This window comes from Pseudophryne corroboree, unplaced genomic scaffold, assembly GCF_028390025.1.
Source record: "Pseudophryne corroboree isolate aPseCor3 unplaced genomic scaffold, aPseCor3.hap2 scaffold_2117, whole genome shotgun sequence".
Taxonomy (NCBI): domain Eukaryota; kingdom Metazoa; phylum Chordata; class Amphibia; order Anura; family Myobatrachidae; genus Pseudophryne; species Pseudophryne corroboree.
The window spans coordinates 2,537-30,455 of record NW_026968761.1 but is presented as its reverse complement, the minus strand read 5'-3'; the positions used below and the strand labels follow the sequence as shown (position 1 = coordinate 30,455).

General features: G+C 53.1%; 1 protein-coding gene across 1 annotated transcript in view; it reads left to right on the top strand.

The window, feature by feature from the left end:
* Nucleotides 1–2,960, top strand: part of LOC135006235 (zinc finger protein OZF-like) — a 29,181-nt gene extending 26,221 nt beyond the window's left edge. The window contains exon 2 of the mRNA XM_063952006.1: nt 132–2,960. Within this exon, the coding sequence (XP_063808076.1) occupies nt 132–1,699 (1,568 nt within the window). The 3' untranslated portion in view covers nt 1,700–2,960. The remainder of the gene's footprint in view (nt 1–131) is intronic.
* The last annotated feature ends 24,959 nt before the right edge of the window (nt 2,961–27,919 follow it).

Genomic DNA, 27,919 nt, shown 5'->3' with positions numbered 1-27,919 from the left:
AGTTCTAAAGCTTTACTTTTGTGCCCAGTCTCCTGCGGAGCCGCTATTCCCCATGGTCCTTACGGAGTCCCCAGCATCCACTAGGACGTCAGAGAAATCTTATTTTCCATAATGTATTTTATTTCCAGCAGATGGACACACAAGCAGGAATATCTCAGAAGGACATCTAATGTTATCCCCGGATTGTGACATAAGAGATAATGACAGTAGACAGGATTCTCCAGGAGATAACCCCATTACCCCAATTATATATCCAGCTCTATCAGCTGATCCCCCTGATCCTGGGAAATGTTCTCCTGATCACTCTGATATTGGTGTATCTGTTACAGCTCTGAGAGTAGATACAGTGTTTCCGTGTTCTATAGATGCCAAATGTTTTACACAGAACACAAAGCTTATTACCCATCATCCAGCTAAGGCAGGTGAGAGGCCACTGATATGTTCTGAGTGTGGGAAATGTTTTACAAAGAAATCAGCTCTTGTTACACATCACCGAAGTCACACAGGTGAGAAGCCGTTTTCCTGTTCTGAGTGTGGGAAATGTTTTACACAGAAATCAGCTCTTGTTACACATCAGAGAAGTCACACAGGTGTGAAGCCGTTTTCCTGTTCTGAGTGTGGGAAATGTTTTGCATTGAAATCAGTTCTTGTTAAACATCAGAATAGTCACTCAGGTGAGAAGCCGTTTTCCTGTTATGAGTGTGGGAAATGTTTTGCACGGAAATCACATCTTGTTATACATCAGAGAAGTCACACAGGTGAGAAGCCGTTTTCCTGTTCTGAGTGTGGGAAATGTTTTGCACGCAACTCAAATCTTGCTACACATCAGAGAAGTCACACAGGTGAGAAGCCGTTTTCCTGTTCTGAGTGTGGGAAATGTTTTGCACGCAACTCAAATCTTGCTACACATCAGAGAAATCACACAGGTGAGAAGCCGTTTTCCTGTTCTGAGTGTGGGAAATGTTTTGCATGGAAATCAGATCTTGTTACACATCAGAGAAGTCACACAGGTGAGAAGCCGTTTTCCTGTTCTGAGTGTGGGAAATGTTTTACAAAGAAATCAGCTCTTGTTACACATCAGAGAAGTCACACAGGTGAGAAGCCGTTTTCCTGTTCTGAGTGTGGGAAATGTTTTACAAAGAAATCAGCTCTTGTTACACATCAGAGAAGTCACACAGGTGAGAAGCCGTTTTCCTGTTCTGAGTGTGGGAAATGTTTTACAAAGAAATCAGCTCTTGTTACACATCAGAGAAGTCACACAGGTGAGAAGCCGTTTTCCTGTTCTGAGTGTGGGAAATGTTTTGCCCGCAACTCAAATCTTGCTACACATCAGAGAAATCACACAGGTGTGAAGCCGTTTTCCTGTTCTGAGTGTGGGAAATGTTTCGCATTTAAATCAGTTCTTGTTAAACATCAGAGAAGTCACACAGGTGAGAAGCCGTTTTCCTGTTCTGAGTGTGGGAAATGGTTTACACAGAAATCATCTCTTGTTACACATCAGAGAAGTCACACAGGTGAGAAGCCGTTTTCCTGTTCTGAGTGTGGGAAATGGTTTACACAGAAATCATCTCTTGTTACACATCAGAGAAGTCACACAGGTGAGAAGCCATTTTCATGCTGTGAGAGAAATAAATCCGCTCTTGTTGAACACATTAGACATTACCCAAGTACGGAACCATTTAAATCTTCTGGAGTATAATCATCACTGTCATGCAATGTTCCTCAAGGGTGAATCCTATCTCCTATGCTTTATAAAATATACATGCTAGCACTGGGTGATATAATCAGACGTCATGGCCTGGTCTACCACTGCTATGCAGATGACCTGCTTTTTGCTCCATGTACTGAGAACCTAATACCAATAAATGGTTGTCTAGCTGAGCGCCAGGGGTGGATGATGCCAGTTGGCTGTGACTCAGTCTTTGTGAAACATAATAGAAGCTCCCCAATAAAGGACAAGACTTTACCAACCATCTGGATTTATGCTTTGGTGTTCAGAATCGCAAAATACTGAACGTGTGCTGAATCTTTGTGTTGTCCTAGTATGTGGCTGACACAGACATCAGGTATCTGCCACATACAAATCCTCATTCTTCCATCTGTGGACCATAGCCAGAATCAAACACTTGATTCCCTCGGAAGTTCATAGACTACTGCAATGCCATCTACCTGGGTCACCCAGCAAAATAATTACAGAGCTTGCAGATAGTACATAATGCAGCAGCCAAGCTGTTACCTAACCAGCCCGTTCCTGCCACATAACACCCATTCTCTGCTCCCTTCACCGGCTGCCTGTAAGATGACAAATCTATTTCATAATTGGCTAACTGACCTTCCCAGCCCAACATTACATGGTCCAAGGTGCTAGAAGCAGCTTCTGCCTCCTTACTGCCCTGCTTGCTTGCTTCTACAGATGAAGGACTGTTACCAGCAGTACCAAGAATCTCCTGTCATTCATTTAAGGGTCAAATTTTTAACTTTGCAACCCTTACCATGGAACGTACTGCCTTGCACAGTCCAAGAGACCACCACTCTAGAGAACGTCACAAATAGACTGATGACTGCTACTCACGCTTTTCATTAATGTACCTCTATTTACTTCCTAAATAATACATCCTAAATGCTTAGGTCTTTTTTCTGCTGTTTATTTTGTGTCTTGTGCTTTGTGTAAATGTGAATGTCTAATACCAGTTTGCACAATCTGTATTGCTACACGACAATATGGCGGCCATTGGAACGTGTTTTCACTTCTAGTTTGCCTAACTTGTTGCAGACACTCATCTTGATCAGGAGTGCTGAGTGTTTTCTGATACAAGATCCTATCCATATATACCCTGTACATTACCATGTGCATTAGAGTCACCCGGGTTCCATCTGCGGTGGTTTGTTGTATGTTACATCTATATGGTGCGGATACTCCTATGTATGATTTCATAATAAAAGCTTTTGTTTGCATCTAATTATTGCATTATAGCTTTTATTTTTTTATCTGTTTTATATTCCCGTCTGAGTAATTACGCCATAATGTCTAATCTCGGAGTGGACCCCAGAAGATGTAAAGAAACCGTGTAAGTTTTCCATCATTCTGTTTCGTGTAATCATACAGGTAAGTGATGGCACGGTGGTCACTGACCGTCACATTCAGGTGGTATAATGGAAGTGGGACTGTCTGGGCTTATTCTAGTCTACTGCAGAAATAAAAAAAAATCAGCCCATAGATCAAGCTTGGTCGGACAAGACAGAAGCCACATTAATGGTGGCACATCGTATAGGCTGAGGACCCATGTTTCTGCTATATATGGAATAACTCCCTCTTCACCCACAAAAACCTTCCCTTCACCATTCACCATTCACAATGTCCACCATTGCCCCTTCAGAAGGGACACAACTTTCCTTTGCTTGTTCCACCTCCTCCTCTACAGAGCCCAGGACCATCTCCATGACCATGTCATGTTTATCTGGAGTCCAGGCATCTGGGAGGTTCATGGCCTGAGATGACCACAGACCCACCAGGTAGTGGGCAAGAAAAATCCACAGCCTCCTGAGGAACTGGAAAGTCCAAGGATCCACCCCACATGAGGCAGAGAAGGGACAACCACAGGGACTGGCTCAACAATTTCCTTCCTAAAAGCTGCTCTTTACCCAGTTTGGTACCTGGGGGATCCCACTCCAATTTCCCTTGAGAGTCCTTACTAATCCTTTCTGAGCCTACTAGCTCCTTCCTCTTCCAACCACTCCTCCTTTTTAAGCTTTTCACCACCTGCTGTGTGAGTTCCATCCAACCACTCCTCCTCTCCTTGTCTCATTGGTGTAGCAACCCCCTTCTCCCCTCCACCCCCACCACACTGATTCACTGCAGTTAAGCTGTAAGACTTGCTGCTAGCAGTACTCTCTACTCAGCACACACACTCACATCATGATTACACAGCTGTGCCAGAGACACTGTCTCACTGACAACCAGGACGAGACACTCCCAGAAAGGCATGTATGCATGAGTACGGAGAGAGTGGGAGCAGTGGGGCTGCATCACTGACACCCAGGACGAGACACTCCCAGAAAGGCATGTATGTATGAGTACGGAGAGAGTGGGCGCAGTGGGGCTGCATCACTGACAGCCAGGACGAGACACTCCCAGAAAGGCATGTATGTATGAGTACGGAGAGAGTGGGCGCAGTGGGGCTGCATCACTGACAGCCAGGACGAGACACTCCCAGAAAGGCATGTATGTATGAGTACAGAGAGAGTGGGAGCAGTGGGGCTGCATCACTGACACCCAGGACGAGACACTCCCAGAAAGGCATGTACGTATGAGTACGGAGAGACTGGGAGCAGTGGGGCTGCATCACTGACAGCCAGGAAGAGACACTCCCAGAAAGGCATGTACGTATGAGTACGGAGAGACTGGGAGCAGTGGGGCTGCATCACTGACAACCAGGACGAGACACTCCCAGAAAGGCATGTATGTATGAGTACAGAGAGAGTGGGAGCAGTGGGGCTGCATGACTGACCAGGACGAGACACTCCCAGAAAGGCATGTATGTATGAGTACGGAGAGAGTGGGCGCAGTGGGGCTGCATCACTGACAGCCAGGACGAGACACTCCCAGAAAGGCATGTATGTATGAGTACGGAGAGAGTGGGAGCAGTGGGGCTGCATGACTGACACCCAGGACGAGACACTCCCAGAAAGGCATGTATGTATGAGTATGGAGAGAGTGGGAGCAGTGGGGCTGCATGACTGACACCCAGGACGAGACACTCCCAGAAAGGCATGTATGTATGAGTACAGAGAGAGTGGGAGCAGTGGGGCTGCATCACTGACAGCCAGGACGAGACACTCCCAGAAAGACATGTATGTATGAGTATGGAGAGAGTGGGAGCAGTGGGGCTGCATGACTGACACCCAGGACGAGACACTCCCAGAAAGACATGTATGTATGAGTACGGAGAGAGTGGGCGCAGTGGGGCTGCATCACTGACCAGGACGAGACACTCCCAGAAAGGCATGTATGTATGAGTACGGAGAGAGTGGGAGCAGTGGGGCTGCATGACTGACACCCAGGACGAGACACTCCCAGAAAGGCATGTATGTATGAGTATGGAGAGAGTGGGAGCAGTGGGGCTGCATGACTGACAGCCAGGACGAGACACTCCCAGAAAGGCATGTATGTATGAGTACGGAGAGAGTGGGAGCAGTGGGGCTGCATGACTGACACCCAGGACGAGACACTCCCAGAAAGGCATGTATGTATGAGTATGGAGAGAGTGGGAGCAGTGGGGCTGCATGACTGACACCCAGGACGAGACACTCCCAGAAAGGCATGTATGTATGAGTACAGAGAGAGTGGGAGCAGTGGGGCTGCATCACTGACAGCCAGGACGAGACACTCCCAGAAAGACATGTATGTATGAGTATGGAGAGAGTGGGAGCAGTGGGGCTGCATGACTGACACCCAGGACGAGACACTCCCAGAAAGACATGTATGTATGAGTACGGAGAGAGTGGGCGCAGTGGGGCTGCATCACTGACCAGGACGAGACACTCCCAGAAAGGCATGTATGTATGAGTACAGAGAGAGTGGGAGCAGTGGGGCTGCATCACTGACCAGGACGAGACACTCCCAGAAAGACATGTATGTATGAGTACAGAGAGAGTGGGCGCAGTGGGGCTGCATCACTTACAACCAGGATGAGACACTCCCAGAAAGACATGTATGTATGAGTACAGAGAGAGTGGGAGCAGTGGGGCTGCATCACTGACCAGGACGAGACACTCCCAGAAAGGCATGTATGTATGAGTACAGAGAGAGTGGGCGCAGTGGGGCTGCATCACTTACAACCAGGATGAGACACTCCCAGAAAGGCATGTATGTATGAGTACAGAGAGAGTGGGCGCAGTGGGGCTGCATCACTTACAACCAGGATGAGACACTCCCAGAAAGGCATGTATGTATGAGTACAGAGAGAGTGGGAGCAGTGGGGCTGCATCACTGACCAGGACGAGACACTCCCAGAAAGGCATGTATGTATGAGTACGGAGAGAGTGAGAGCAGTGGGGCTGCATCACTGACAGCCAGGACGAGACACTCCCAGAAAGGCATGTATGTATGAGTACAGAGAGAGTGGGAGCAGTGGGGCTGCATCACTGACCAGGACGAGACACTCCCAGAAAGGCATGTATGTATGAGTACGGAGAGAGTGGGAGCAGTGGGGCTGCATCACTGACCAGGACGAGACACTCCCAGAAAGACATGTATGTATGAGTACAGAGAGAGTGGGAGCAGTGGGGCTGCATCACTGACACCCAGGACGAGACACTCCCAGAAAGACATGTATGTATGAGTACGGAGAGAGTGGGCGCAGTGGGGCTGCATCACTGACACCCAGGACGAGACACTCCCAGAAAGACATGTATGTATGAGTACGGAGAGAGTGGGAGCAGTGGGGCTGCATCACTGACAGCCAGGACGAGACACTCCCAGAAAGACATGTATGTATGAGTACGGAGAGAGTGAGAGCAGTGGGGCTGCATGACTGACAGCCAGGACGAGACACTCCCAGAAAGACATGTATGTATGAGTACGGAGAGAGTGGGAGCAGTGGGGCTGCATGACTGACCAGGACGAGACACTCCCAGAAAGACATGTATGTATGAGTACGGAGAGAGTGGGCGCAGTGGGGCTGCATGACTGACCAGGACGAGACACTCCCAGAAAGACATGTATGTATGAGTACGGAGAGAGTGGGAGCAGTGGGGCTGCATGACTGACCAGGACGAGACACTCCCAGAAAGACATGTATGTATGAGTACGGAGAGAGTGGGAGCAGTGGGGCTGCATGACTGACCAGGACGAGACACTCCCAGAAAGGCATGTATGTATGAGTACGGAGAGAGTGGGAGCAGTGGGGCTGCATCACTGACAACCAGGACGAGACACTCCCAGAAAGGCATGTATGTATGAGTACAGAGAGAGTGGGAGCAGTGGGGCTGCATCACTGACAACCAGGATGAGACACTCCCAGAAAGGCATGTATGTATGAGTACAGAGAGAGTGGGCGCAGTGGGGCTGCATCACTGACACCCAGGACGAGACACTCCCAGAAAGGCATGTATGTATGAGTACAGAGAGAGTGGGCGCAGTGGGGCTGCATCACTGACACCCAGGACGAGACACTCCCAGAAAGGCATGTATGTATGAGTACGGAGAGAGTGGGAGCAGTGGGGCTGCATCACTGACAGCCAGGACGAGACACTCCCAGAAAGACATGTATGTATGAGTACAGAGAGAGTGGGAGCAGTGGGGCTGCATCACTGACAACCAGGACGAGACACTCCCAGAAAGGCATGTATGTATGAGTATGGAGAGAGTGGGCGCAGTGGGGCTGCATCACTGACCAGGACGAGACACTCCCAGAAAGACGTGTGTATGAGTACGGAGAGAGTGGGAGCAGTGGGGCTGCATCACTGACAACCAGGATGAGACACTCCCAGAAAGGCATGTATGTATGAGTACAGAGAGAGTGGGAGCAGTGGGGCTGCATCACTGACAACCAGGATGAGACACTCCCAGAAAGGCATGTATGTATGAGTACGGAGAGAGTGGGAGCAGTGGGGCTGCATCACTGACAACCAGGACGAGACACTCCCAGAAAGGCATGTACGTATGAGTACGGAGAGAGTGAGAGCAGTGGGGCTGCATGACTGACAACCAGGACGAGACACTCCCATAAAGGCATGTATGTATGAGTACGGAGAGAGTGGGCGCAGTGGGGCTGCATCACTGACCAGGACGAGACACTCCCAGAAAGGCATGTATGTATGAGTACAGAGAGAGTGGGCGCAGTGGGGCTGCATGACTGACCAGGACGAGACACTCCCAGAAAGGCATGTATGTATGAGTACGGAGAGAGTGGGAGCAGTGGGGCTGCATCACTGACAACCAGGACGAGACACTCCCAGAAAGGCATGTATGTATGAGTACAGAGAGAGTGGGAGCAGTGGGGCTGCATCACTGACAGCCAGGACGAGACACTCCCAGAAAGGCATGTATGTATGAGTACGATGAGAGTGGGCGCAGTGGGGCTGCATGACTGACACCCAGGACGAGACACTCCCAGAAAGGCATGTATGTATGAGTACAGAGAGAGTGGGAGCAGTGGGGCTGCATCACTGACAACCAGGACGAGACACTCCCAGATAGGCATGTATGTATGAGTACAGAGAGAGTGGGCGCAGTGGGGCTGCATGACTGACACCCAGGACGAGACACTCCCAGAAAGGCATGTATGTATGAGTACGGAGAGAGTGGGAGCAGTGGGGCTGCATCACTGACAGCCAGGACGAGACACTCCCAGAAAGGCATGTATGTATGAGTACGGAGAGAGTGGGCGCAGTGGGGCTGCATGACTGACCAGGATGAGACACTCCCAGAAAGGCATGTATGTATGAGTACGGAGAGAGTGGGCGCAGTGGGGCTGCATGACTGACAGCCAGGACGAGACACTCCCAGAAAGGCATGTATGTATGAGTACAGAGAGAGTGGGAGCAGTGGGGCTGCATCACTGACACCCAGGACGAGACACTCCCAGAAAGGCATGTATGTATGAGTACAGAGAGAGTGGGCGCAGTGGGGCTGCATCAGTGACCAGGACGAGACACTCCCAGAAAGGCATGTATGTATGAGTACGGAGAGAGTGAGAGCAGTGGGGCTGCATCACTGACCAGGACGAGACACTCCCAGAAAGGCATGTATGTATGAGTACGGAGAGAGTGGGAGCAGTGGGGCTGCATGACTGACAGCCAGGACGAGACACTCCCAGAAAGGCATGTATGTATGAGTACGGAGAGAGTGGGAGCAGTGGGGCTGCATCACTGACCAGGACGAGACACTCCCAGAAAGGCATGTATGTATGAGTACAGAGAGAGTGGGAGCAGTGGGGCTGCATGACTGACAACCAGGACGAGACACTCCCAGAAAGGCATGTATGTATGAGTACGGAGAGAGTGGGCGCAGTGGGGCTGCATCACTGACCAGGACGAGACACTCCCAGAAAGGCATGTATGTATGAGTACAGAGAGAGTGGGAGCAGTGGGGCTGCATCACTGACACCCAGGACGAGACACTCCCAGAAAGGCATGTATGTATGAGTACAGAGAGAGTGGGAGCAGTGGGGCTGCATCACTGACACCCAGGACGAGACACTCCCAGAAAGGCATGTATGTATGAGTACAGAGAGAGTGGGCGCAGTGGGGCTGCATCAGTGACCAGGATGAGACACTCCCAGAAAGGCATGTATGTATGAGTACGGAGAGAGTGGGTGCAGTGGGGCTGCATCAGTGACCAGGACGAGACACTCCCAGAAAGGCATGTATGTATGAGTACGGAGAGAGTGAGAGCAGTGGGGCTGCATCACTGACACCCAGGACGAGACACTCCCAGAAAGACATGTATGTATGAGTACGGAGAGAGTGGGCGCAGTGGGGCTGCATCACTGACCAGGACGAGACACTCCCAGAAAGGCATGTATGTATGAGTACGGAGAGAGTGGGAGCAGTGGGGCTGCATGACTGACACCCAGGACGAGACACTCCCAGAAAGACATGTATGTATGAGTACGGAGAGAGTGGGAGCAGTGGGGCTGCATCACTGACCAGGACGAGACACTCCCAGAAAGGCATGTATGTATGAGTACAGAGAGAGTGGGCGCAGTGGGGCTGCATGACTGACCAGGACGAGACACTCCCAGAAAGGCATGTATGTATGAGTATGGAGAGAGTGGGCGCAGTGGGGCTGCATCACTGACAGCCAGGACGAGACACTCCCAGAAAGGCATGTATGTATGAGTACGGAGAGAGTGGGCGCAGTGGGGCTGCATCACTGACAACCAGGACGAGACACTCCCAGAAAGACATGTATGTATGAGTACGGAGAGAGTGGGAGCAGTGGGGCTGCATCACTGACACCCAGGACGAGACACTCCCAGAAAGACATGTATGTATGAGTACGGAGAGACTGGGAGCAGTGGGGCTGCATCACTGACAACCAGGATGAGACACTCCCAGAAAGACATGTATGTATGAGTACGGAGAGAGTGGGCGCAGTGGGGCTGCATCACTGACACCCAGGACGAGACACTCCCAGAAAGGCATATATGTATGAGTACAGAGAGAGTGGGCGCAGTGGGGCTGCATCAGTGACCAGGACGAGACACTCCCAGAAAGGCATGTATGTATGAGTACGATGAGAGTGGGCGCAGTGGGGCTGCATGACTGACACCCAGGACGAGACACTCCCAGAAAGGCATGTATGTATGAGTACAGAGAGAGTGGGAGCAGTGGGGCTGCATCACTGACAACCAGGACGAGACACTCCCAGAAAGGCATGTATGTATGAGTACAGAGAGAGTGGGCGCAGTGGGGCTGCATCAGTGACCAGGATGAGACACTCCCAGAAAGGCATGTATGTATGAGTACGGAGAGAGTGGGTGCAGTGGGGCTGCATCAGTGACCAGGACGAGACACTCCCAGAAAGGCATGTATGTATGAGTACGGAGAGAGTGAGAGCAGTGGGGCTGCATCACTGACACCCAGGACGAGACACTCCCAGAAAGACATGTATGTATGAGTACGGAGAGAGTGGGCGCAGTGGGGCTGCATCACTGACCAGGACGAGACACTCCCAGAAAGGCATGTATGTATGAGTACGGAGAGAGTGGGAGCAGTGGGGCTGCATGACTGACACCCAGGACGAGACACTCCCAGAAAGACATGTATGTATGAGTACGGAGAGAGTGGGAGCAGTGGGGCTGCATCACTGACCAGGACGAGACACTCCCAGAAAGGCATGTATGTATGAGTACAGAGAGAGTGGGCGCAGTGGGGCTGCATGACTGACCAGGACGAGACACTCCCAGAAAGGCATGTATGTATGAGTATGGAGAGAGTGGGCGCAGTGGGGCTGCATCACTGACAGCCAGGACGAGACACTCCCAGAAAGGCATGTATGTATGAGTACGGAGAGAGTGGGCGCAGTGGGGCTGCATCACTGACAACCAGGACGAGACACTCCCAGAAAGACATGTATGTATGAGTACGGAGAGAGTGGGAGCAGTGGGGCTGCATCACTGACACCCAGGACGAGACACTCCCAGAAAGACATGTATGTATGAGTACGGAGAGACTGGGAGCAGTGGGGCTGCATCACTGACAACCAGGATGAGACACTCCCAGAAAGACATGTATGTATGAGTACGGAGAGAGTGGGCGCAGTGGGGCTGCATCACTGACACCCAGGACGAGACACTCCCAGAAAGGCATATATGTATGAGTACAGAGAGAGTGGGCGCAGTGGGGCTGCATCAGTGACCAGGACGAGACACTCCCAGAAAGGCATGTATGTATGAGTACGATGAGAGTGGGCGCAGTGGGGCTGCATGACTGACACCCAGGACGAGACACTCCCAGAAAGGCATGTATGTATGAGTACAGAGAGAGTGGGAGCAGTGGGGCTGCATCACTGACAACCAGGACGAGACACTCCCAGAAAGGCATGTATGTATGAGTACAGAGAGAGTGGGAGCAGTGGGGCTGCATCACTGACCAGGACGAGACACTCCCAGAAAGACATGTATGTATGAGTACGGAGAGAGTGGGCGCAGTGGGGCTGCATCACTGACAGCCAGGACGAGACACTCCCAGAAAGGCATGTATGTATGAGTACGGAGAGAGTGGGCGCAGTGGGGCTGCATGACTGACCAGGATGAGACACTCCCAGAAAGGCATGTATGTATGAGTACGGAGAGAGTGGGCGCAGTGGGGCTGCATCACTGACACCCAGGACGAGACACTCCCAGAAAGGCATGTATGTATGAGTACGGAGAGAGTGGGCGCAGTGGGGCTGCATCACTGACAACCAGGACGAGACACTCCCAGAAAGGCATGTATGTATGAGTACGGAGAGAGTGGGCGCAGTGGGGCTGCATGACTGACAGCCAGGACGAGACACTCCCAGAAAGGCATGTATGTATGAGTACAGAGAGAGTGGGCGCAGTGGGGCTGCATGACTGACACCCAGGACGAGACACTCCCAGAAAGGCATGTATGTATGAGTACGGAGAGAGTGGGCGCAGTGGGGCTGCATGACTGACCAGGATGAGACACTCCCAGAAAGGCATGTATGTATGAGTACAGAGAGAGTGGGCGCAGTGGGGCTGCATCAGTGACCAGGACGAGACACTCCCAGAAAGACATGTATGTATGAGTACGGAGAGAGTGGGAGCAGTGGGGCTGCATGACTGACCAGGATGAGACACTCCCAGAAAGGCATGTATGTATGAGTACAGAGAGAGTGGGCGCAGTGGGGCTGCATCAGTGACCAGGACGAGACACTCCCAGAAAGGCATGTATGTATGAGTACGGAGAGAGTGAGAGCAGTGGGGCTGCATCACTGACCAGGACGAGACACTCCCAGAAAGGCATGTATGTATGAGTACGGAGAGAGTGGGAGCAGTGGGGCTGCATGACTGACACCCAGGACGAGACACTCCCAGAAAGGCATGTATGTATGAGTACGGAGAGAGTGGGAGCAGTGGGGCTGCATCACTGACCAGGACGAGACACTCCCAGAAAGGCATGTATGTATGAGTACGGAGAGAGTGGGCGCAGTGGGGCTGCATCACTGACACCCAGGACGAGACACTCCCAGAAAGGCATGTATGTATGAGTACGGAAAGAGTGCGCGCAGTGGGGCTGCATCACTGACACCCAGGACGAGACACTCCCAGAAAGGCATGTATGTATGAGTACGGAGAGAGTGGGATCAGTGGGGCTGCATCACTGACCAGGACGAGACACTCCCAGAAAGGCATGTATGTATGAGTACGGAGAGAGTGGGCGCAGTGGGGCTGCATCACTGACAGCCAGGATGAGACACTCCCAGAAAGACATGTATGCATGAGTACGGAGAGAGTGGGAGCAGTGGGGCTGCATCACTGACACCCAGGACGAGACACTCCCAGAAAGGCATGTATGTATGAGTACGGAGAGAGTGGGTGCAGTGGGGCTGCATGACTGACAGCCAGGACGAGACACTCCCAGAAAGGCATGTATGTATGAGTACGGAAAGAGTGGGCGCAGTGGGGCTGCATCACTGACACCCAGGACGAGACACTCCCAGAAAGGCATGTATGTATGAGTACGGAGAGAGTGGGCGCAGTGGGGCTGCATGACTGACAGCCAGGATGAGACACTCCCAGAAAGGCATGTATGTATGAGTACGGAGAGAGTGGGAGCAGTGGGGCTGCATCACTGACCAGGACGAGACACTCCCAGAAAGGCATGTATGTATGAGTACGGAGAGAGTGGGCGCAGTGGGGCTGCATGACTGACCAGGACGAGACACTCCCAGAAAGGCATGTATGTATGAGTACGGAGAGAGTGAGAGCAGTGGGGCTGCATCACTGACAACCAGGACGAGACACTCCCAGAAAGACATGTATGTATGAGTACGGAGAGAGTGGGCGCAGTGGGGCTGCATCACTGACAGCCAGGACGAGACACTCCCAGAAAGGCATGTATGTATGAGTACGGAGAGAGTGGGAGCAGTGGGGCTGCATCACTGACACCCAGGACGAGACACTCCCAGAAAGGCATGTATGTATGAGTACAGAGAGAGTGGGAGCAGTGGGGCTGCATGACTGACCAGGACGAGACACTCCCAGAAAGGCATGTATGTATGAGTACAGAGAGAGTGGGAGCAGTGGGGCTGCATCACTGACACCCAGGACGAGACACTCCCAGAAAGGTATGTATGTATGAGTACAGAGAGAGTGGGCGCAGTGGGGCTGCATCACTGACACCCAGGACGAGACACTCCCAGAAAGACATGTATGTATGAGTACGGAGAGAGTGGGAGCAGTGGGGCTGCATGACTGACACCCAGGACGAGACACTCCCAGAAAGGCATGTATGTATGAGTACGGAGAGAGTGGGCGCAGTGGGGCTGCATCACTGACCAGGATGAGACACTCTCAGAAAGACATGTATGTATGAGTACGGAGAGAGTGGGAGCAGTGGGGCTGCATCACTGACAACCAGGACGAGACACTCCCAGAAAGGCATGTATGTATGAGTACGGAGAGAGTGGGCGCAGTGGGGCTGCATCACTGACAACCAGGACGAGACACTCCCAGAAAGGCATGTATGTATGAGTACAGAGAGAGTGGGAGCAGTGGGGCTGCATCACTGACACCCAGGACGAGACACTCCCAGAAAGGCATGTATGTATGAGTACAGAGAGAGTGGGCGCAGTGGGGCTGCATCAGTGACCAGGACGAGACACTCCCAGAAAGGCATGTATGTATGAGTACGGAGAGAGTGAGAGCAGTGGGGCTGCATCACTGACCAGGACGAGACACTCCCAGAAAGGCATGTATGTATGAGTACGGAGAGAGTGAGAGCAGTGGGGCTGCATCACTGACAACCAGGACGAGACACTCCCAGAAAGGCATGTATGTATGAGTACGGAGAAAGTGGGAGCAGTGGGGCTGCATGACTGACAACCAGGACGAGACACTCCCAGAAAGGCATGTATGTATGAGTACGGAGAGAGTGAGAGCAGTGGGGCTGCATCACTGACAACCAGGACGAGACACTCCCAGAAAGGCATGTATGTATGAGTACGGAGAGAGTGGGAGCAGTGGGGCTGCATCACTGACAGCCAGGACGAGACACTCCCAGAAAGGCATGTATGTATGAGTACGGAGAGAGTGGGAGCAGTGGGGCTGCATGACTGACCAGGACGAGACACTCCCAGAAAGGCATGTATGTATGAGTACAGAGAGAGTGGGAGCAGTGGGGCTGCATCACTGACCAGGACGAGACACTCCCAGAAAGGCATGTATGTATGAGTACGGAGAGAGTGAGAGCAGTGGGGCTGCATCACTGACCAGGACGAGACACTCCCAGAAAGGCATGTATGTATGAGTACGGAGAGAGTGGGCGCAGTGGGGCTGCATCACTGACCAGGACGAGACACTCCCAGAAAGGCATGTATGTATGAGTACAGAGAGAGTGGGAGCAGTGGGGCTGCATCACTGACCAGGACGAGACACTCCCAGAAAGGCATGTATGTATGAGTACGGAGAGAGTGGGCGCAGTGGGGCTGCATCACTGACAGCCAGGACGAGACACTCCCAGAAAGGCATGTATGTATGAGTACAGAGAGAGTGGGAGCAGTGGGGCTGCATCACTGACAGCCAGGACGAGACACTCCCAGAAAGGCATGTATGTATGAGTACGGAGAGAGTGAGAGCAGTGGGGCTGCATCACTGACAACCAGGACGAGACACTCCCAGAAAGGCATGTATGTATGAGTACGGAGAGAGTGGGAGCAGTGGGGCTGCATGACTGACCAGGACGAGACACTCCCAGAAAGGCATGTATGTATGAGTACGGAGAGAGTGGGCGCAGTGGGGCTGCATCACTGACAACCAGGACGAGACACTCCCAGAAAGACATGTATGTATGAGTACGGAGAGAGTGAGAGCAGTGGGGCTGCATCACTGACAGCCAGGACGAGACACTCCCAGAAAGACATGTATGTATGAGTACAGAGAGAGTGGGAGCAGTGGGGCTGCATCACTGACAACCAGGATGAGACACTCCCAGAAAGGCATGTATGTATGAGTACGGAGAGAGTGAGAGCAGTGGGGCTGCATCACTGACACCCAGGACGAGACACTCCCAGAAAGGCATGTATGTATGAGTACGGAGAGAGTGGGAGCAGTGGGGCTGCATGACTGACAACCAGGACGAGACACTCCCAGAAAGTCATGTATGTATGAGTACAGAGAGAGTGGGAGCAGTGGGGCTGCATGACTGACACCCAGGATGAGACACTCCCAGAAAGGCATGTATGTATGAGTACAGAGAGAGTGGGCGCAGTGGGGCTGCATCACTGACACCCAGGATGAGACACTCCCAGAAAGGCATGTATGTATGAGTACGGAGAGACTGGGAGCAGTGGGGCTGCATCACTGACACCCAGGACGAGACACTCCCAGAAAGGCATGTATGTATGAGTACGGAGAGAGTGGGCGCAGTGGGGCTGCATCACTGACAACCAGGACGAGACACTCCCAGAAAGGCATGTATGTATGAGTACGGAGAGAGTGGGCGCAGTGGGGCTGCATCACTGACCAGGACGAGACACTCCCAGAAAGACATGTATGTATGAGTACGGAGAGAGTGGGAGCAGTGGGGCTGCATCACTGACAACCAGGACGAGACACTCCCAGAAAGGCATGTATGTATGAGTACAGAGAGAGTGGGAGCAGTGGGGCTGCATCACTGACCAGGACGAGACACTCCCAGAAAGACATGTATGTATGAGTACGGAGAGAGTGGGCGCAGTGGGGCTGCATGACTGACAGCCAGGACGAGACACTCCCAGAAAGACATGTATGTATGAGTACGGAGAGAGTGGGAGCAGTGGGGCTGCATCACTGACAACCAGGATGAGACACTCCCAGAAAGACATGTATGTATGAGTACGGAGAGAGTGGGCGCAGTGGGGCTGCATCACTGACACCCAGGACGAGACACTCCCAGAAAGGCATATATGTATGAGTACAGAGAGAGTGGGCGCAGTGGGGCTGCATCAGTGACCAGGACGAGACACTCCCAGAAAGGCATGTATGTATGAGTACGATGAGAGTGGGCGCAGTGGGGCTGCATGACTGACACCCAGGACGAGACACTCCCAGAAAGACATGTATGTATGAGTACGGAGAGACTGGGAGCAGTGGGGCTGCATCACTGACAACCAGGATGAGACACTCCCAGAAAGACATGTATGTATGAGTACGGAGAGAGTGGGCGCAGTGGGGCTGCATCACTGACACCCAGGACGAGACACTCCCAGAAAGGCATGTATGTATGAGTACAGAGAGAGTGGGCGCAGTGGGGCTGCATCACTGACAGCCAGGACGAGACACTCCCAGAAAGGCATGTATGTATGAGTACAGAGAGAGTGGGCGCAGTGGGGCTGCATCACTGACAGCCAGGACGAGACACTCCCAGAAAGGCATGTATGTATGAGTACGGAGAGAGTGGGAGCAGTGGGGCTGCATCACTGACACCCAGGATGAGACACTCCCAGAAAGGCATGTATGTATGAGTACGGAGAGTGGGCGCAGTGGGGCTGCATCACTGACCAGGACGAGACACTCCCAGAAAGGCATGTATGTATGAGTACGGAGAGAGTGGGCGCAGTGGGGCTGCATCACTGACCAGGACGAGACACTCCCAGAAAGGCATGTATGTATGAGTACGATGAGAGTGGGCGCAGTGGGGCTGCATGACTGACACCCAGGACGAGACACTCCCAGAAAGGCATGTATGTATGAGTACAGAGAGAGTGGGAGCAGTGGGGCTGCATCACTGACAACCAGGACGAGACACTCCCAGAAAGGCATGTATGTATGAGTACAGAGAGAGTGGGAGCAGTGGGACTGCATCACTGACCAGGACGAGACACTCCCAGAAAGACATGTATGTATGAGTACGGAGAGAGTGGGAGCAGTGGGGCTGCATGACTTACACCCAGGACGAGACACTCCCAGAAAGACATGTATGTATGAGTACGGAGAGAGTGGGCGCAGTGGGGCTGCATCACTGACAGCCAGGACGAGACACTCCCAGAAAGGCATGTATGTATGAGTACGGAGAGAGTGGGCGCAGTGGGGCTGCATGACTGACAGCCAGGACGAGACACTCCCAGAAAGGCATGTATGTATGAGTACAGAGAGAGTGGGCGCAGTGGGGCTGCATGACTGACACCCAGGACGAGACACTCCCAGAAAGGCATGTATGTATGAGTACGGAGAGAGTGGGCGCAGTGGGGCTGCATGACTGACCAGGATGAGACACTCCCAGAAAGGCATGTATGTATGAGTACGGAGAGAGTGGGCGCAGTGGGGCTGCATCACTGACACCCAGGACGAGACACTCCCAGAAAGGCATGTATGTATGAGTACGGAGAGAGTGGGCGCAGTGGGGCTGCATGACTGACAGCCAGGACGAGACACTCCCAGAAAGGCATGTATGTATGAGTACAGAGAGAGTGGGCGCAGTGGGGCTGCATGACTGACACCCAGGACGAGACACTCCCAGAAAGGCATGTATGTATGAGTACGGAGAGAGTGGGCGCAGTGGGGCTGCATGACTGACCAGGATGAGACACTCCCAGAAAGGCATGTATGTATGAGTACAGAGAGAGTGGGAGCAGTGGGGCTGCATCACTGACACCCAGGACGAGACACTCCCAGAAAGGCATGTATGTATGAGTACAGAGAGAGTGGGCGCAGTGGGGCTGCATCAGTGACCAGGACGAGACACTCCCAGAAAGGCATGTATGTATGAGTACAGAGAGAGTGGGCGCAGTGGGGCTGCATGACTGACCAGGACGGGACACTCCCAGAAAGGCATGTATGTATGAGTACGGAGAGAGTGAGAGCAGTGGGGCTGCATCACTGACCAGGACGAGACACTCCCAGAAAGGCATGTATGTATGAGTACGGAGAGAGTGGGAGCAGTGGGGCTGCATCACTGACCAGGACGAGACACTCCCAGAAAGGCATGTATGTATGAGTACGGAGAGAGTGGGTGCAGTGGGGCTGCATCACTGACACCCAGGACGAGACACTCCCAGAAAGGCATGTATGTATGAGTACGGAGAGAGTGAGAGCAGTGGGGCTGCATCACTGACACCCAGGACGAGACACTCCCAGAAAGACATGTATGTATGAGTACGGAGAGAGTGGGCGCAGTGGTTCTGCATCACTGACCAGGACGAGACACTCCCAGAAAGGCATGTATGTATGAGTACGGAGAGAGTGGGCGCAGTGGGGCTGCATCACTGACACCCAGGACGAGACACTCCCAGAAAGGCATGTATGTATGAGTACGGAAAGAGTGGGCGCAGTGGGGCTGCATCACTGACACCCAGGACGAGACACTCCCAGAAAGGCATGTATGTATGAGTACGGAGAGAGTGGGATCAGTGGGGCTGCATCACTGACCAGGACGAGACACTCCCAGAAAGACATGTATGTATGAGTACGGAGAGAGTGGGAGCAGTGGGGCTGCATCACTGACAGCCAGGACGAGACACTCCCAGAAAGGCATGTATGTATGAGTACGGAGAGAGTGGGCGCAGTGGGGCTGCATCACTGACAGCCAGGATGAGACACTCCCAGAAAGACATGTATGCATGAGTACGGAGAGAGTGGGAGCAGTGGGGCTGCATCACTGACACCCAGGACGAGACACTCCCAGAAAGGCATGTATGTATGAGTACGGAGAGAGTGGGTGCAGTGGGGCTGCATGACTGACAGCCAGGACGAGACACTCCCAGAAAGGCATGTATGTATGAGTACGGAAAGAGTGGGCGCAGTGGGGCTGCATCACTGACACCCAGGACGAGACACTCCCAGAAAGGCATGTATGTATGAGTACGGAGAGAGTGGGCGCAGTGGGGCTGCATGACTGACAGCCAGGATGAGACACTCCCAGAAAGGCATGTATGTATGAGTACGGAGAGAGTGGGCGCAGTGGGGCTGCATCACTGACCAGGACGAGACACTCCCAGAAAGACATGTATGTATGAGTACGGAGAGAGTGAGAGCAGTGGGGCTGCATCACTGACAACCAGGACGAGACACTCCCAGAAAGACATGTATGTATGAGTACGGAGAGAGTGGGCGCAGTGGGGCTGCATCACTGACAGCCAGGACGAGACACTCCCAGAAAGGCATGTATGTATGAGTACGGAGAGAGTGGGAGCAGTGGGGCTGCATCACTGACACCCAGGACGAGACACTCCCAGAAAGGCATGTATGTATGAGTACGGAGAGAGTGGGCGCAGTGGGGCTGCATGACTGACAGCCAGGATGAGACACTCCCAGAAAGGCATGTATGTATGAGTACGGAGAGAGTGGGAGCAGTGGGGCTGCATCACTGACCAGGACGAGACACTCCCAGAAAGGCATGTATGTATGAGTACGGAGAGAGTGGGCGCAGTGGGGCTGCATGACTGACCAGGACGAGACACTCCCAGAAAGGCATGTATGTATGAGTACGGAGAGAGTGAGAGCAGTGGGGCTGCATCACTGACAACCAGGACGAGACACTCCCAGAAAGACATGTATGTATGAGTACGGAGAGAGTGGGCGCAGTGGGGCTGCATCACTGACAGCCAGGACGAGACACTCCCAGAAAGGCATGTATGTATGAGTACGGAGAGAGTGGGAGCAGTGGGGCTGCATCACTGACACCCAGGACGAGACACTCCCAGAAAGGCATGTATGTATGAGTACGGAGAGAGTGGGCGCAGTGGGGCTGCATCACTGACACCCAGGACGAGACACTCCCAGAAAGGTATGTATGTATGAGTACAGAGAGAGTGGGCGCAGTGGGGCTGCATCACTGACAGCCAGGACGAGACACTCCCAGAAAGACATGTATGTATGAGTACGGAGAGAGTGGGAGCAGTGGGGCTGCATGACTGACACCCAGGACGAGACACTCCCAGAAAGACATGTATGTATGAGTACAGAGAGAGTGGGAGCAGTGGGGCTGCATCACTGACAGCCAGGACGAGACACTCCCAGAAAGGCATGTATGTATGAGTACAGAGAGAGTGAGAGCAGTGGGGCTGCATCACTGACACCCAGGACGAGACACTCCCAGAAAGGCATGTATGTATGAGTACAGAGAGAGTGGGCGCAGTGGGGCTGCATCAGTGACCAGGACGAGACACTCCCAGAAAGGCATGTATGTATGAGTACGGAGAGAGTGGGCGCAGTGGGGCTGCATCACTGACAACCAGGACGAGACACTCCCAGAAAGGCATGTATGTATGAGTACGGAGAGAGTGGGCGCAGTGGGGCTGCATCAGTGACCAGGACGAGACACTCCCAGAAAGACATGTATGTATGAGTACAGAGAGAGTGGGAGCAGTGGGGCTGCATCACTGACACCCAGGACGAGACACTCCCAGAAAGGCATGTATGTATGAGTACAGAGAGAGTGGGCGCAGTGGGGCTGCATCAGTGACCAGGACGAGACACTCCCAGAAAGGCATGTATGTATGAGTACGGAGAGAGTGAGAGCAGTGGGGCTGCATCACTGACCAGGACGAGACACTCCCAGAAAGGCATGTATGTATGAGTACGGAGAGAGTGAGAGCAGTGGGGCTGCATCACTGACAACCAGGACGAGACACTCCCAGAAAGGCATGTATGTATGAGTACGGAGAAAGTGGGAGCAGTGGGGCTGCATGACTGACAACCAGGACGAGACACTCCCAGAAAGGCATGTATGTATGAGTACGGAGAGAGTGAGAGCAGTGGGGCTGCATCACTGACAACCAGGACGAGACACTCCCAGAAAGGCATGTATGTATGAGTACGGAGAGAGTGGGAGCAGTGGGGCTGCATCACTGACAGCCAGGACGAGACACTCCCAGAAAGGCATGTATGTATGAGTACGGAGAGAGTGGGAGCAGTGGGGCTGCATGACTGACCAGGACGAGACACTCCCAGAAAGGCATGTATGTATGAGTACAGAGAGAGTGGGAGCAGTGGGGCTGCATCACTGACCAGGACGAGACACTCCCAGAAAGGCATGTATGTATGAGTACGGAGAGAGTGAGAGCAGTGGGGCTGCATCACTGACCAGGACGAGACACTCCCAGAAAGGCATGTATGTATGAGTACGGAGAGAGTGGGCGCAGTGGGGCTGCATCACTGACCAGGACGAGACACTCCCAGAAAGGCATGTATGTATGAGTACAGAGAGAGTGGGAGCAGTGGGGCTGCATCACTGACCAGGACGAGACACTCCCAGAAAGGCATGTATGTATGAGTACGGAGAGAGTGGGCGCAGTGGGGCTGCATCACTGACAGCCAGGACGAGACACTCCCAGAAAGGCATGTATGTATGAGTACAGAGAGAGTGGGAGCAGTGGGGCTGCATCACTGACAGCCAGGACGAGACACTCCCAGAAAGGCATGTATGTATGAGTACGGAGAGAGTGAGAGCAGTGGGGCTGCATCACTGACAACCAGGACGAGACACTCCCAGAAAGGCATGTATGTATGAGTACGGAGAGAGTGGGAGCAGTGGGGCTGCATGACTGACCAGGACGAGACACTCCCAGAAAGGCATGTATGTATGAGTACGGAGAGAGTGGGCGCAGTGGGGCTGCATCACTGACAACCAGGACGAGACACTCCCAGAAAGACATGTATGTATGAGTACGGAGAGAGTGAGAGCAGTGGGGCTGCATCACTGACAGCCAGGACGAGACACTCCCAGAAAGACATGTATGTATGAGTACGGAGAGAGTGGGAGCAGTGGGGCTGCATCACTGACACCCAGGATGAGACACTCCCAGAAAGTCATGTATGTATGAGTACAGAGAGAGTGGGAGCAGTGGGGCTGCATGACTGACACCCAGGATGAGACACTCCCAGAAAGGCATGTATGTATGAGTACAGAGAGAGTGGGAGCAGTGGGGCTGCATCACTGACACCCAGGATGAGACACTCCCAGAAAGGCATGTATGTATGAGTACGGAGAGAGTGGGCGCAGTGGGGCTGCATCACTGACACCCAGGATGAGACACTCCCAGAAAGGCATGTATGTATGAGTACGGAGAGAGTGGGAGCAGTGGGGCTGCATCACTGACACCCAGGACGAGACACTCCCAGAAAGGCATGTATGTATGAGTACGGAGAGACTGGGAGCAGTGGGGCTGCATCACTGACACCCAGGACGAGACACTCCCAGAAAGGCATGTATGTATGAGTACGGAGAGAGTGGGCGCAGTGGGGCTGCATCACTGACAACCAGGACGAGACACTCCCAGAAAGGCATGTATGTATGAGTACGGAGAGAGTGGGCGCAGTGGGGCTGCATCACTGACCAGGACGAGACACTCCCAGAAAGACATGTATGTATGAGTACGGAGAGAGTGGGAGCAGTGGGGCTGCATCACTGACAACCAGGACGAGACACTCCCAGAAAGGCATGTATGTATGAGTACAGAGAGAGTGGGAGCAGTGGGGCTGCATCACTGACCAGGACGAGACACTCCCAGAAAGACATGTATGTATGAGTACGGAGAGAGTGGGCGCAGTGGGGCTGCATGACTGACAGCCAGGACGAGACACTCCCAGAAAGACATGTATGTATGAGTACGGAGAGAGTGGGAGCAGTGGGGCTGCATCACTGACCAGGACGAGACACTCCCAGAAAGGCATGTATGTATGAGTACAGAGAGAGTGAGAGCAGTGGGGCTGCATGACTGACCAGGACGAGACACTCCCAGAAAGACATGTATGTATGAGTACGGAGAGAGTGGGAGCAGTGGGGCTGCATCACTGACCAGGATGAGACACTCCCAGAAAGACATGTATGTATGAGTACGGAGAGAGTGGGCGCAGTGGGGCTGCATCACTGACACCCAGGACGAGACACTCCCAGAAAGGCATGTATGTATGAGTACGGAGAGAGTGGGAGCAGTGGGGCTGCATGACTGACACCCAGGACGAGACACTCCCAGAAAGACATGTATGTATGAGTACGGAGAGAGTGGGCGCAGTGGGGCTGCATCACTGACACCCAGGACGAGACACTCCCAGAAAGGCATGTATGTATGAGTACGGAGAGAGTGGGAGCAGTGGGGCTGCATCACTGACACCCAGGACGAGACACTCCCAGAAAGACATGTATGTATGAGTACAGAGAGAGTGGGAGCAGTGGGGCTGCATGACTGACAACCAGGACGAGACACTCACAGAAAGGCATGTATGTATGAGTACAGAGAGAGTGGGCGCAGTGGGGCTGCATCACTGACCAGGATGAGACACTCCCAGAAAGGCATGTATGTATGAGTACGGAGAGAGTGGGCGCAGTGGGGCTGCATCACTGACCAGGACGAGACACTCCCAGAAAGGCATGTATGTATGAGTACAGAGAGAGTGGGATCAGTGGGGCTGCATCACTGACCAGGATGAGACACTCCCAGAAAGGCATGTATGTATGAGTACGGAGAGAGTGGGCGCAGTGGGGCTGCATCACTGACCAGGACGAGACACTCCCAGAAAGGCATGTATGTATGAGTACGGAGAGAGTGAGAGCAGTGGGGCTGCATGACTGACAACCAGGATGAGACACTCCCAGAAAGGCATGTATGTATGAGTACGGAGAGAGTGGGCGCAGTGGGGCTGCATGACTGACAGCCAGGACGAGACACTCCCAGAAAGACATGTATGTATGAGTACGGAAAGAGTGGGCGCAGTGGGGCTGCATCACTGACACCCAGGACGAGACACTCCCAGAAAGGCATGTATGTATGAGTACAGAGAGAGTGGGCGCAGTGGGGCTGCATCACTGACAGCCAGGACGAGACACTCCCAGAAAGGCATGTATGTATGAGTACGGAGAGAGTGGGCGCAGTGGGGCTGCATCACTGACCAGGACGAGACACTCCCAGAAAGGCATGTATGTATGAGTACGGAGAGAGTGGGAGCAGTGGGGCTGCATGACTGACAACCAGGACGAGACACTCCCAGAAAGGCATGTATGTATGAGTACGGAGAGAGTGGGCGCAGTGGGGCTGCATCACTGACACCCAGGACGAGACACTCCCAGAAAGGCATGTATGTATGAGTACAGAGAGAGTGGGCGCAGTGGGGCTGCATCACTGACAGCCAGGACGAGACACTCCCAGAAAGGCATGTATGTATGAGTACGGAGAGAGTGGGAGCAGTGGGGCTGCATCACTGACCAGGACGAGACACTCCCAGAAAGGCATGTATGTATGAGTACAGAGAGAGTGGGCGCAGTGGGTCTGCATCACTGACAACCAGGACGAGACACTCCCAGAAAGACATGTATGTATGAGTACGGAGAGAGTGGGAGCAGTGGGGCTGCATCACTGACCAGGACGAGACACTCCCAGAAAGGCATGTATGTATGAGTACAGAGAGAGTGGGCGCAGTGGGTCTGCATGACTGACAACCAGGACGAGACACTCCCAGAAAGGCATGTATGTATGAGTACGGAGAGAGTGAGAGCAGTGGGGCTGCATCACTGACAACCAGGATGAGACACTCCCAGAAAGACATGTATGTATGAGTACGGAGAGAGTGGGTGCAGTGGGGCTGCATCACTGACACCCAGGACGAGACACTCCCAGAAAGACATGTATGTATGAGTACGGAGAGAGTGAGAGCAGTGGGGCTGCATCACTGACAACCAGGATGAGACACTCCCAGAAAGACATGTATGTATGAGTACAGAGAGAGTGGGAGCAGTGGGGCTGCATGACTGACACCCAGGACGAGACACTCCCAGAAAGACATGTATGTATGAGTACGGAGAGAGTGAGAGCAGTGGGGCTGCATCACTGACAACCAGGATGAGACACTCCCAGAAAGACATGTATGTATGAGTACGGAGAGAGTGGGTGCAGTGGGGCTGCATCACTGACACCCAGGACGAGACACTCCCAGAAAGGCATGTATGTATGAGTACGGAGAGAGTGGGAGCAGTGGGGCTGCATCACTGACACCCAGGATGAGACACTCCCAGAAAGGCATGTATGTATGAGTACAGAGAGAGTGGGATCAGTGGGGCTGCATCACTGACCAGGACGAGACACTCCCAGAAAGGCATGTATGTATGAGTACAGAGAGAGTGGGAGCAGTGGGGCTGCATCACTGACCAGGACGAGACACTCCCAGAAAGACATGTATGTATGAGTACGGAGAGAGTGGGAGCAGTGGGGCTGCATCACTGACACCCAGGATGAGACACTCCCAGAAAGACATGTATGTATGAGTACGGAGAGAGTGGGAGCAGTGGGGCTGCATCACTGACACCCAGGATGAGACACTCCCAGAAAGGCATGTATGTATGAGTACAGAGAGAGTGGGAGCAGTGGGGCTGCATCACTGACCAGGACGAGACACTCCCAGAAAGACATGTATGTATGAGTACGGAGAGAGTGGGATCAGTGGGGCTGCATCACTGACCAGGACGAGACACTCCCAGAAAGGCATGTATGTATGAGTACAGAGAGAGTGGGAGCAGTGGGGCTGCATCACTGACAGCCAGGACGAGACACTCCCAGAAAGACATGTATGTATGAGTACAGAGAGAGTGGGAGCAGTGGGGCTGCATCACTGACCAGGACGAGACACTCCCAGAAAGACATGTATGTATGAGTACAGAGAGAGTGGGCGCAGTGGGGCTGCATCACTGACAGCCAGGACGAGACACTCCCAGAAAGGCATGTATGTATGAGTACGGAGAGAGTGGGATCAGTGGGGCTGCATCACTGACCAGGACGAGACACTCCCAGAAAGGCATGTATGTATGAGTACAGAGAGAGTGGGAGCAGTGGGGCTGCATCACTGACCAGGACGAGACACTCCCAGAAAGGCATGTATGTATGAGTACAGAGAGAGTGGGAGCAGTGGGGCTGCATCACTGACCAGGACGAGACACTCCCAGAAAGGCATGTATGTATGAGTACGGAGAGAGTGGGCGCAGTGGGGCTGCATCACTGACACCCAGGACGAGACACTCCCAGAAAGGCATGTATGTATGAGTACAGAGAGAGTGGGCGCAGTGGGGCTGCATCACTGACAGCCAGGACGAGACACTCCCAGAAAGGCATGTATGTATGAGTACGGAGAGTGGGTGCAGTGGGGCTGCATCACTGGCCAGGACGAGACACTCCCAGAAAGGCATGTATGTATGAGTACAGAGAGAGTGGGCGCAGTGGGGCTGCATCACTGACAGCCAGGACGAGACACTCCCAGAAAGGCATGTATGTATGAGTACAGAGAGAGTGGGAGCAGTGGGGCTGCATCACTGACAACCAGGACGAGACACTCCCAGAAAGACATGTATGTATGTGTACAGAGAGAGTGGGTGCAGTGGGGCTGCATGACTGACACCCAGGACGAGACACTCCCAGAAAGACATGTATGTATGAGTACGGAGAGAGTGGGCGCAGTGGGTCTGCATGACTGACACCCAGGACGAGACACTCCCAGAAAGGCATGTATGTATGAGTACGGAGAGAGTGGGAGCAGTGGGGCTGCATCACTGACCAGGACGAGACACTCCCAGAAAGGCATGTATGTATGAGTACAGAGAGACTGGGAGCAGTGGGGCTGCATCACTGACACCCAGGACGAGACACTCCCAGAAAGGCATGTATGTATGAGTACGGAGAGAGTGAGAGCAGTGGGGCTGCATCACTGACACCCAGGACGAGACACTCCCAGAAAGGCATGTATGTATGAGTACAGAGAGAGTGGGCGCAGTGGGGCTGCATCACTGACAGCCAGGACGAGACACTCCCAGAAAGGCATGTATGTATGAGTACGGAGAGAGTGGGAGCAGTGGGGCTGCATGACTGACAACCAGGACGAGACACTCCCAGAAAGGCATGTATGTATGAGTACGGAGAGAGTGGGCGCAGTGGGTCTGCATCACTGACAGCCAGGACGAGACACTCCCAGAAAGACATGTATGTATGAGTACGGAGAGAGTGGGAGCAGTGGGGCTGCATGACTGACAGCCAGGACGAGACACTCCCAGAAAGGCATGTATGTATGAGTACGGAGAGAGTGGGCGCAGTGGGGCTGCATCACTGACAGCCAGGACGAGACACTCCCAGAAAGGCATGTATGTATGAGTACGGAGAGAGTGGGAGCAGTGGGGCTGCATGACTGACAGCTGAGCCTGTCACGTCAGTGAGGTGACAAAATGCAAGATATAATTACCTAGCTAAATCAGGCGCTAATGCAATGTTACATGTATTAAATGAGCACCAAAC